Source organism: Myodes glareolus, chromosome 1 (assembly GCF_982192425.1).
Source record: "Myodes glareolus chromosome 1, mMyoGla1.1, whole genome shotgun sequence".
Lineage (NCBI taxonomy): Eukaryota > Metazoa > Chordata > Mammalia > Rodentia > Cricetidae > Myodes > Myodes glareolus.
In genome coordinates, this window is record NC_142026.1 from 56,383,691 (window position 1) to 56,396,550 (window position 12,860).

The following is a 12,860-nucleotide window of genomic DNA, read 5'->3' on the forward strand; positions in this document are numbered from 1 at the left end:
CAGGGGTCAAAGCTTGTTAAAAACTGGTTTTGAAGTCTTCATCCTTACCAAGTTTCAGAGCGTAAATGGGGTAATATATAATATACCACAGTGACAATACCTCTAAGAGTATGTGAATCACCGACTCAGTGAGCACTCTATCCTCCATTATTAGCAGACAGCAGCACCCAGTGACTCTTGACTGTAACAGGGATGAGTAAGTAGTTCAGACCTGACAGAGGTTTTAGTGAGAAAGGGAACCGGGCAGAGTTAAGGGCAAGAGAAAGAAGCAGGCAAGAAGAAAAGGCATGAATATTTGAATTCCTAGTAGACTTCCAGATAAAACATGCAGCATGCAGTCAGACACAGGATGGAAGAAGAGAATGTGTGAGTCATCAACCTAGAACTGGAAGCTAACTCCATGGCCAGTGAGTGTGAATGGCTAAAAAAACATGTAATATAGTGCTAACAGGACTACAGAGGACCAAGTGAAACATTCAAGAAAGAGACTCAAGCTTTAATTTACAATCAACATATTAGAAATAATACTATGATAATAGCACAATGGAAATAAAAAACAAATGAAGTATTTCTGGAAAAGAAAGCGACTTGATGACTAGTTCTTGCTTTTAAATTGTTTAAAATGTCTAATACCCAAAGAGAGCACAACCCCTCCCCCCTCAGCTTCTGCAGCAGGGTCTTCGGTGTTCCACGGGACCCCTCCCTGCCCCCACTGCTGCCGCCCTTTTGTCTCCTGGGTCCTGGAAAGACCAGCTAGCCCTGTTGCACTGCTGAGGAGTTCTACCCAGAGAGAACCTTCATATGGCGATGGATGGAGATAGAGACAGAGACACATATTGGAACACTGGACTTAACTCCCTAGGTCCAAATGAGAAGCAGAGGGAGGGAGATCGTGAGCAAGGAAAGCAAAATCAGAGGGGGCCTTCATCCGACGATGGATGGAGATAGAGACGGAGACCCACATTGGAGCACTGGAAGTCAGGACCGCGAAGGGTGCATTCTCCCACTGATACAAGGGGACTGATCGAATGAGAGCTCACCAAGGCCAGCTGGACTGGGACTGAACGAGCATTTGATCAAACCAGATTCTCTGAATGTGGATGACACGGGGGCTGACTGAGCCCCCGAGGTCCAAATGAAGACTGAGAAGCCATTGACAATGGCACTGGGTCTTGTTTCGTCTGCATGGACTGGCTTTTTGGGATCCTGGCCTGTTTGGATGCTCACCTTCCTGGACCCGGAGGGAGGGGGGAGGAACTTGGATTCCCCACAGGACAGGAAACCCTGACTGCTCTTGGGAATGGTGAGGGAGGAGGAGAGGGAGTGGGGGGAGCGGGAGGGTATTGGGAGGAGGGGAGGAAGTGGAAAGAGTGTTTTATGGATACTTGAATAAACAAAAACAAAACAAACAAACAAACAAAAGAAATAGCCCAACTGAAATGTCATAGAAGTTCAGATTTTGATAATAAATTTAAAAAGCTTATTAAATAAAAAAAATGTCTAATACCCAAGTAAAAAGGGAAAATACTTTGTTTGAGAAATCTGTAAGAAAGAAAAGCATCCATATAGCCAATCTTTGGATAGAATTTATTCATCAGTAGAAATGTGATGACATACAATGACAACTACAAAAGGACTAGGCTTCAATAAATGCTTCTAGGAATTAAGATTATTCCTATCATCAATACTGCACTGAGAAGACTGATAAACCAGACGTGGGAAACTTTGGTGTGGTAGTCATTTGGTGTGTAGTCATCGCATCACAAATGCACACATGAAACACTCTTGCTGCTGCCGCCCAAAACTGGACCAACCAGACTTATTAAATGCTCACAAGACTACTGAAGATTTTGACCTATCTCTGTAATTATACGTGAAGCCAAGATAAAGAGCAACCTGGACAATGTAGGGAAACCTGATCTCAAAATGAAAGCTAAAAGAGATTTTAGACTGGAGGAATGAAGGAATGATTAAAATCAAACAAACAAAGAAATAAAAATAAAACCCTTCAGCTGGGACTGGAGAGATGGCTCAGCAGTTAAGAACACTGGTTGCTCCTCTGAGGGCCTACGTTCACTTCCCAACACCCACATGGGACTCGGAGCCCTCTTTAACTCCAGATTCGGGACACCGCACACAGGTGACACACATGCAGAAGAAACACTCACAGATATAAAATAGTAAGTAAAATGCTCAAGGGAGGAAAACCTTTAGTGCAAATACTTGGTATTTAAGAACTGATAATGTAAAAATAAATTAATCTTACACTTTAAAAGGCTATAAGTATACTTACATATATTTGTATTCTTATGTATCTTATTTTAAAAACTTAATACCTTAATACTTTCAATAAATTAAACAAACACTTGTCAAACCTAAATCAAGAATAAGATACAATCAGTAATCTTAGAGTTTAAAGAGAGCATGTAACAGAAGTATAGAGTGGCGAGTCATTTTTATTGTTTTAGAAAGGGTCTCCTATAGTCCAGGCTGACCTCAAACCTGCTACATACCAGATGAGAGTTGGAAGGGTTCAAACCCTGTTTTGTATCTTCCTGTTAATTTGCATAATGAAAGTAAATACCTCCCCTTTAAACCCCACAAATCATCACAAAAAACAAAACAAAACAAACCAACAAAAAGACTATATCTGAAGCAAGCAAGACTATTCAACAAAAAACAGTAGATAACTACATTTTTGTTAATGTAAACAGACATTTTTATTACTCTGTAGGGAATCTGTGTAAGTGCAAAGACTTTAATTTAAGAAGGCATTACATAAAAGGCATTACACGCAAAACATGCTGCCAAATTCCATGGGTTTCAAGAACTGTGTTCTGGGCTGAAAATAGTAGCAGGGAAAACAGCTCATCTTTTCAACATTTATTTTTAAATTACAACTCAAGGCCGGGAAAATGACTCAGTGGGTTTTTTTTTTGTTGTTGTTGTTTTGTTTTGGTCATACAAACCTAATGACCAAAGTTCAAGCCCCCACAGTAGGATGGGAAAATTAGCTCCCAAAAGTTGTCCTCTGTGTGCACTAATAAATAATGTTCAAGTTCTATCTCGGATTCTACTGTAAAAGCTAATTAGTTACACGGCAGCACACTTAATAACAAAGACAGACAATTTACTAAGGGTGAGTTCATTAGGCAACATGGGGAGACTGTTGCTCAGGCCTGAAGAAAGGGGTATTTCTAAAGTTAGTTATACCAGGTGAATGAAGACACCGGCACGCCTATCAAAACAAGCCTGGAGAGCAGAGCTGCTAGTCTGAAACTGTACACTTCAGCAGTAGATGGCAGGGTTGATCCTTCATGTGGCTCTATGGGCTACCTTTACCAGAGACATTGATGAAAAAAACCTATAATGTAACTAAAGAAATGGCTTCTGTTTTTATAATTTTATTTTAAATTTATTTTATTTTATGTTCATGAATGTTTTGTCTGCACACATGTATATGCAGCACATGTATATGCAGTCCCCCGGAACTGAAATTAATGATGTCAGAGTTACCATGTGGGTGCTAGGAATTAAATCTTGTCTCCTGCAAGAGTAACAAGTACTCTTAGCTGCTTTCTACAGCTCCTGAGAAACTACTTTCAAGAATGAAGCATACTAAGAGTAAAATTAGAACCAAAATATCTGATGAACACTTCGAGACCTTCAACGATATCCATCAAAGCAGAGAGCACTGTGTTAGCTTCTCACGGTGTTAGTATCCCAGTAGTTTTAAGTCAGTTGCCCTTTCTTCTTTTACACTGATAATAAAAAGCACACCCTGTCACTGAAGTTTTATTTCTTATAGATATCTAACACAAGTGGACCTGCTTGGTGATTTTAACAGTCTTTGAGCGGAGCACCAAATAATTAAGACTATGTGAGCACTACTTTTTGCTGTCTATCTATGGTAGAGAACATCACGAGCATTTGACACTTTAAGTTCCACTATGTGGGTCTCAGGGATAGAGACAGGAGAGCTGCTGTGGAATGATCTTGTACAATGTAAAGATCTGTCACTTGAATTTGTTTAATAAAATGCTGCCTGGCCAGTAGCCAGGTAGGAAGTAAAAGTAGAGCAACCAAACTAAGGATGATGGGAAGGAGAAGGGCAAAGTAAGGAGATGTCAGCCAGACACAGAGCAAGCAAGATGGGCATGCAGTAGTGAGAAAGGTACCATAAATAAGGAATATGCATTAACTTAAAATGTAGGAGCTAGTTAATAAGTCTGAGCTACTGGTTGAGAATTTCTAAGTAATATTAAGCCTCTGTGTGATAATTTGGGAAGCTGTTTGTGGGACAGAAACTTCCACCTACACATGGCACCCAAAAGTTAGGCAAGAATTTCCACATAAAGCCTCAAAAAGCTTTAAAAATGATTCTAAACACATACACACACACAAAAAAATGGAGTCAAACTTGGCTTCTGAGTAACTGCTTTTTCTAGGATAGGCTCTGTTTGCTAGCAGCAAGCAGAGGCACGGCTTCCTGACTTAGCATTAGCAGCAAAAATGGCATGGCTCTTTTGAGAGGCCCTGCCACCAAACAATTCCATGGGGTTTATGAGCAGTGGGTGGCACACTACCTATAAGCAGTGTGGACTCAGAAACTTCTCAGAGTTGGAGTGGTAAACGTGACTCCAGCCAGGACATTCAACACGAAGTTAGACTCTCAGGAAGCTAAGGAATGGGGCAGAGCCAACAGCAAGTCACTGTAGCCACACCCACTCCTTTAATAAGCCTGATTTATTGGTTGAGCATTTATAAGTAATACTAAGCCTCTGTGTGCTTATTTGGGAAACGACTCCAAGAAAGGACACTTCCACCTAGAGAGAGTACTCTATCAAGTGAGATATACCCCGAGCTATAATGACAGCAAACACTCTGTCTGCTGAGTCTTTTCATCTGCCCTATACATGGTTTTAATTTACACATTTTTATTAGTGTTTGTGTGTTTAATGTGTGGTCCAAGACAATTCTTCATTCAAAGGAGCCTAGAGAAACCAAGAGGTCAGGTTAGGCCATGTTTTCTTGGACATGATATGAAAAAAAAATAACTCTTACAAATTTAATAAAAGACAAATCAATTTAGGGCTGGGGAGATGGCTGAGCAAGCCTGATAACCTGAGTTTGATCTCTGGATCCCATACAAAAAGCTGGATGTGGTGGTACACACCTGTAATCCAACACTACTATGGTGAGATGGGAGGCAGACATAAGAGAATCTGTGGGAAGCTTGTGGGATTGCTATCCTGGAGTACACACCACAGCAACAGAACATGTGGAAGCCAAGAATCAACACCTGAAGTTGTCCTGTCACCTCTGTGTGCTCCCCGTGGCATACAGACATTCATCCACCTACACCACATACACACACACTCCACACAGTAAATTAAAAAAATTACACACTTAAAAAAGACAAACTGAGGGCTAGAGAGATGGCTCAGATGTTAAGACCTTTGACTGCTCTTCCAGAGGTCCTGAGTTCAATTTCCAGCAACCACAGGGTGGCTCACAGCCATCTGTAAATGAGATCTGATGCCCTCTTCTGGTGTGCAGGCATACTTGCAGACAGACACTGTATACATAATAAATCATAAAAACCCCCAAAAGACAAACTGGCCTGGTTGCAGGGGCACATGCCTTTAATTCCACCTCTCAGGAGGCATAGGCAGGCAGATCTCTGTGAGTTCGAGGCCAGTCTAGTCTACAGAGCAAATTCCAGGACTGGCTGTTTAAGATGTACAATAAGTGTTACAATTTAGTCTATTTTCTTAATTTGTTAACTCCCTTTATATACATACATAAAAATCCATATTAACAGCAAGTAACGGGTTTTAACCTAATAAAACACAGACTCATTAAGGCACGAATAAAAAGGACAAATGATAGGGATAGGCCAAAAGGCAAACCTGTGCACTTCTTTACTCAGGGCCACACCAGAGTGTGGGCACTAAAGTCAAGGGTTTGAACCCTGAGTTTATTACACACTGGTACCTGATTGTATAAGCTTCTTAACCCTATTTTTACTTCCTTTATCTATAAAAATGAAAATAACATCTGCCACAACGTTCTGATAATGGCTACATGAATTAAGCTATACATAGCTTATAGTGGGATAACCTGGAACACAAGAGTCACAAAGCTAGGACACAGTACTGAAGAGGATTCTTCACACAGTTAAGAGCCACCATGGACAACATCTATATCCTAATTCTGTGAGTCTAAAACTGGTGACTGCTCAGTAATTGAAAATATACCTAAAAACTGCTTCTATTAAATTGTCTTGTTTGATTTTGGTTTTTTTGTTTTGTTTTTCAAGACAGGGTTTCTCTGTGTAGCCCTGGCTGTCCTGAAATATGCTCTGTAGACCAGGTTGGAGTCAAACTCAAGAGATTATCTGTCCATGCCTTCCAAGTGCTACAATTAAAGGTGTGTACCACCCCTGCCCAGTCTAAATTGTCTTTTTATAACATAATTTTAAGTATTTGTTGGCCACCTATATTTCCTCTAATTCCTGATTCAATTTTTTCTTTGTCCATTTTTTCTTTTCTTAATTATTGATTTTTGAGAATTAGTGTGTTTGTGATATATGTATGTAAATACATGTATATACATAGATAAGAAGAAAACATCCCTAGTTTTGCCTTCTCATAGCAGGTATGGTAGTTTTGCTGAAGAAGTAAATCTATGAACCCAATCAGCCAATCTTCTAGGTTATACTGAAGTACTGAACAGTCAGCACTCCACAGCTGAGGAGAATAAGGGATGGCAATCAACTCTGGGGCACTGGTGCCCTCGACTCCCTGGCATGCTTATGGGATGCCTTCCATTACTACTCCCATTCTGGGTCATGAAACTGAGGCACAAAGAAATTAAGAGACATCTCCATCCACTGTCATGCACTTTACAGTTACTGATCAAAATTTCAACTTTAACTCTGTTTAGGGCTAGAGAAACACTATGCCGGGCTGGAGAGATGGTTCGGAGGTTAAGAGCATTGCCTGCTCTTCCAAAGGTCCTGAGTTCAATTCCGAGCAACCACATGGTGGCTCACAACCATCTGTAATGAGGTCTGATACCCTCTTCTGGCCTTCAGGCATTCATGCAGACAGAATATTGTATACATAATAAATATTTTTTTTTAAAAAAAACCACTATGCCAACAAGAGAAAAATGTTTCATGAGCCTTTAGATAAATGGTTCTCAACCTGTAAGCTGTGACTTTTGGGGTCCGAATGACTCTTTCACAGGGGTCACTTAAGGTTATTAGAAAACAAAGATATTTATATTATGATTCATAACAGTAGCACAATTAGTTCTGTGGTAGCAACAAAAAAAATTTTATGGTTAGGGGTCACCACAACATGAGGAACTGTATTAAAGGGCCACAGCACAGAAAGGTTGAGAACCTCTGCTCTAGATCATATAGCAAAAGGAGTGTGTATCTGCTTCACAACGATGAGAGCTGAAGAAAAATGCAGTCAAGGAAAAAATGTTCAAACTACAGGAATGAACAACTTCAAACAGAAAGAATCAAGAGTGGAGGTAAATAGATAACACTGTAAGACTGCACTGAGCCAGTGAGTAATGGCACTACCACCAGTCCTGATGATCTGAGTTCAGTCCCGGGGACCCATATGATGAAGGAGAACTAACTCTAGCAAGTTGATCTGAGTTCAGTCCTGGGAATCCATATGGTGAAGGAGAACTAACTCTAACAAGTTGTCCTCTGTGCTCCGCACTTACACAACAGCATACATACTGTTGCCCACCCTCCACACGCAAATAAATACAGGAAAAAATGTTTAAAATTATTCTGGCAGGATATAGCAGCACATGCTTTTAATCCTAGCACTTGAGCGGCAGAGGCAGGTGGCAGAGCACCGTTAAGTTTGAGGCCAGCCTGTTCTACAAAGCAAGCTCCAGAAAACCAAGGCTTCATAGCAAGACCTTATCTCAAAAAACAAAAACAAACAAACAAAACAAACAAAAAACCCAAATAAAAGACTCTCGCATCTTCTAAGACCATTACAAGAGAGGAGAGAGGGGAGAGAGAGAGGAAAGAGAGAGATCAAGAGAGTGAGCTGGAAGGTTACAAACAACAGAACTGCAAGGATGCCACAAAATATCCATATAATTTAGTTTAACTTGCTATCAAAAGTTCAAACTGAGAAGCAAACAAAAATCATATGAGTAGGATTATTCTAAAGTGGTATGCACATTTTACATACTATTCTATATAATTTTTCTTTAGCCAAGACTTACTTGTAAAAATTGAGCTTAAAATAACAAAAATCAGGGAATTACTTTAGAATGCATTTTTTGGTTTCAGTATCAACAAAAAGCTTTTGCTTTCCTTAAGTAGTCTTTTCCTCAGAAACTACAAGTTATGGAACAGATTTTATGTCTTCTGTTCACTTCAAGTCTCTCCATAATATCTGACTTTGAATCCAACCCGAGTAACTCTGCAGCACTCCTTTCTCCAAAGCCATACTTCCCCCCCTCTCAGTTATTCACTCTGTATTTTTCTTCACTTCCACTCATTTCGCTTTTCCCAGTTTAGTGGTAGATTACAGTAACCCAAAACAACTGTACTGCAAAACAATGCAGGGGAAATTATGTTCAGAACGTACAAAAGATCTGGTCATGTCCTCTTCTTCCTGGCAAAATGCAGAGTCCTGGGAACACCAAGCTGAGGAAAGAGAAGCAAAACAGACTTACTCAGAGTTCCAGACAAAGGAATGTGGAGAGCTTTATGACCAGATGCTAAAAGATCCTCGAGAAACTTGATCTGCAACATCACAAGAACTGTTAGATACCACATCAATCTCCACAGACTCCGAACGTACACATAACACAAAAGTATGCATGAGGTCTGATAAAAGTTTCAGGAGGTTAACTGTCCAATAACCCTACTGGCTACACAGCAATACATTATTTCTCTAAGAAAGAGAAAAAGTCCTGATGTGAATTATAGAAGGCATAAACATTTGATAAATCAAAAATTAGCAATATACAGATGTTATTCAGAAAAATGGCAACTGAGTACCCAGATAAAAATGTTCAAGTGACTGTTGCTGAGAAGTAGGAACCGGGATAATAAGGGATGAAACAGGAAAGGCCTATTTTTAGTTTCTACCACCACTTTTAAAGTATACTAAAATATATTCTCTATGAAAGGATGGAGCCAGGAAGACAGCTCGGCAGGTGAAGGTTCCTGTCTTCAAGTGTGACAACTTGAGTTCCATCCCCAGGAGGGAACCAATATCTACAAGTCGTCCTCTGGTTTCCACACATGCTCTGCAGCATGCGTGAGCCTACACACATGCACATGTATAGATACACACACACACACACACACACACACACACACACACACACCCAGTCAAGCCAACAAATACGTCTATCCTGTACAGTCAGTATTACCCACATGAACTTCCACGACAGGAGCATCAAGCTTTCCAAGCTTTCCCAAGGAACCCACACTCTGCTCTTTCTGCCACCTCACCTCTTCTAGGCATCGTCTGCGCCAACTGCTCCATGCTGGACAGCTGTGGCTGGTATTTCAAGGTTGAGATGTCATTTGGTTCTTGCTGGCTCTGGGATGGACTGGTCAGGATGGCCTGCAGGTGCAGAGCCCACCCCTGGCCAGGACTCTTCAAGATTTGGTGTGGGTCTCAGGTCAGAAGCTCTCCTCCCATGGCAGACACCTGTTCTTAGGCTTCAAACTCATACCACAGATCTGTCTCAGTGTGGGGGGAGGTAGAACCTGTAGGCTCAGACCAGAAATCACATTGCCTCATGCATTCTCACAGGCTCTCTGTCAAAGTCAGCCTCAGACAGCCCCCACAGTCAGTACTTTCCAGTAGATTACTGCTGTTTAAAACGTGACATTTTCAGACAATGGGACACAAAGCAAGAGATAATTAGCACTGCCCCCAACACTTACTTCTTTGCCCGCAACTCAAACCCAGTACTGGCTAGACATATTGGATGAAAAACCAGGTGGGCTCGGAGATAAAAGTCAGACTCAGTACCTCAGGCTACATGAAGTGCTCAACAGAGACAACTAGAGTCTAGAAACATAGAAGTGTAGCCTCAGTTCAGGGACAGAGAGAACGCTGAGTCAGACAACTAGGGCTGCAAGATATATAACTGGGAAACAAAACTTATTGCTTGAGCTTGACGACCTGAATTCTACCCCTGGGACTCATTAAAAGAGGAAAGGGAGAATTGACTCCAAAGATGTCCTCCCTCCACACGCATGCTGTGACATGTGTGCATCTCACAAGTATATGATAACGTAGCTTTGATAATACTTAGTCACAGAAATCCCATGTTGGAGTAAAGGGAGCTGCATTAAAAATCCAGCTCTTACCACTCTCTGTCTGAACTGCCTTGGTAATTTATAAATTAGGTAAAAAAAGCACTGGAATTTAGAATTTCAAGGCTTTTCATCTGAAATAAAAATTATAACCTTGTTAATGATATTAGATATAAATAAATGAAATGGCTACTAAAATATATTAGTCAACCATCTATGAGCCTTTAACAACAGAAAAAAAAGTGAATGCATCTTTGTTCAGTATGCTGTGAGTGGAGCGATGATGAAAACATTACATGTATACTCCACGTCACTGAATTATGAGTAAATATTAACATAATGAATTTTATATTGTGCATTATCTGCTGATATGGGCTATCCCCCTGGGGTTCTGAGACAGTGTCTGTCTCACTGTACCTTGGAATAGATGCAAGCAGCCTTGAATGTGAACTCCTCCTTTAGTCTCGTGGGTGCTAGGATTATTGACACGTGTCACCACACAGCTTGAGAATTTTAAAGGAGGAGAATGTGATTTACTACCCAAGAATAACAGAAAAAGATGGCTAGCTGGCTTGGCAGTCAAGAATTTAAATGTCTTATTTAAGTTTGGGTCTTGTTAAATATACATGGACAAGAGCATAAACCAAGCCAGCGAGGACAAAAAAGGGGTAAGATAAATATAAATAATAAAAACTTTGGTAATTATGATAAATAAAACAGAACTAAACTCACCTATTAACAGTCAAGTCAGATAAATGAATTAAAAGGCTCAGCTGACACTATTCTCATGAGAAACCTGAAACATAAAGACAAAGGGTTTTGAATATAAAATTCTCAACAAATGCAATTTTAAAAAGAACGAAAAAGCAGTATTATCAAACAAGAACACTTGCACTAAAAGATACGCCCCGGAATTAATACGGATGTGTCTTAATGTGGAAAATGGTGACTTGGGTAACATTGAACCGTCTTCAGACTGTATGTGGGTTACAAGCTTACCCACACAACTTTTCTTTGGCTCATGTAATAGACACATTTGGAAGCAGGGGTTTTTAGAGTCCTTGAATGATCCAGTAACCCACTGAGAAAAGAAAATGTTTTCAGAACCAGTTCTTTTTAACCGGAGTCCCAGAAAAGACAAATGGAGGGCAGATCTGAATTCATCCTGCTGCTCTGCGTTTCACCCAAAGGCAGCCAGGATCAGCTAAAAACAATGAACCTGCTAACAACGGTGATTGGAGAATGAATCTCAGCTGATGTGCGCTACTGAGCTTGGAGATACTTTTCCTTCTTTCTTTCTTTTTTTCTTGGAGATACTTTTCCTTCCTCTTTCTTTCTTACTTCCTTCCTTCCTCCCTCCCTCCCTCTCTTTCTTTAAAAAAAAAAAATTATCGGGGCTGGAGAGATGGCTCAGAGGTTAAGAGCCATCGCCTGCTCTTCCAAAGGTCCTGAGTTCAATTCCCGGCAACCACATGGTGGTTCACAGCCATCTGCAATGAGATCTGGTGCCCTCTTCTGGCCTTCAGGCATTCATGCAGACAGAATATTGTATAAATAAAAATAAATATTAAAAAATTATTAAACTAACTTCGGGGCTAGGAATGTAGCTCAGAGCTTTTGCATGGCATGACTGCAGCGCTAAACTTAACCCCAACGCTGTAAGATTAAACAAATAATAAATAAATAAAAAAGCCATGCAAACCATTAGATAATAATGAACTTAGAAAGTTATAAAAAGAAAAACTGAAAAGTTAGAGAACAAAGTGGTGGGGCAGGGGAAGATCAAGGCGAAGAGGCAATGAAGGAGGAATCCTTTTAAAAAAAAATACAGGATGTTTTCATTAGTTACTAGTTATGACAAATACTACAAACCCAAGAGAGCCTGAACTAGTACACGGTACACAACCCTCACACTCACCACCACACCCCCTCAAAACCACCAGAGTCTCTATCACACACACACACCAGTTTTTTGGCTGCAACTCCAAACATTCACAGGGCACTTCCGCTGGCCGAGAGCACCCCGGAGGCACGGCTGTTATTCGGGGTGCTCCGAGCCCCCTCGAGAGTCCGCGCTCAGCCCGCAACCCGCGGCCGGCGCAAACCGGGTCACTCGGGCCGCTCCTACGCTTCCCGCGGAGGGTTCCCGGCAGCGCCACGAGCCCCAAGCCCCCAGCCCCCGAAACGCAGTTTCCTTTCCGAGACGCTACACGCAGCTGCCCCACAGACAGATCCATAGACCCCAACAGCAGCGCACGACCGTTAAGTCCCAGAGCGCCGGTGCTCCCAGAAGGCCTCGCGGCCCGATCCAACTTCCGGTCAGCGCTCTGGCTGCGTGTACTGTGTGAGGGAAGGGAAAGCGGGCCGAGGGCGCCCTGGTGGTCGAGCCCGTCAGCGCCGCCATATGGTGACGCTGGCTGCGAGGCTGCACTGGCCGTGAGCAGCTGCGGGGGCAGCCAGAGGGCGCTGGGGGCACTTGGCTGAGGTATCTTTGTAGACTACACTTCCCAGAAAGCCTAGCGGCCGGTCACGC

General features: G+C 41.6%; 1 protein-coding gene across 4 annotated transcripts in view; it reads right to left on the reverse strand.

The window, feature by feature from the left end:
- Znf568 (zinc finger protein 568) overlaps positions 1–12,644 on the reverse strand; it is a 51,637-nt gene extending 38,993 nt beyond the window's left edge. For 2 of the 4 annotated variants that reach the window (XM_085690857.2, XM_085690949.2), the window contains exon 1: positions 8,637–8,695. In XM_085690857.2, the coding sequence (XP_085546983.1) occupies positions 8,637–8,651 (15 nt within the window). In that variant the 5' untranslated portion in view covers positions 8,652–8,695. Of the gene's footprint in view, positions 1–8,636; positions 8,696–9,511; positions 9,773–11,059; positions 11,124–12,292 lie in introns of those variants that run through there. The other 2 variants (XM_048438813.3, XM_085690980.2) reach the window with 2 other exon arrangements.
- Positions 12,645–12,860: the final 216 nt, after the last annotated feature.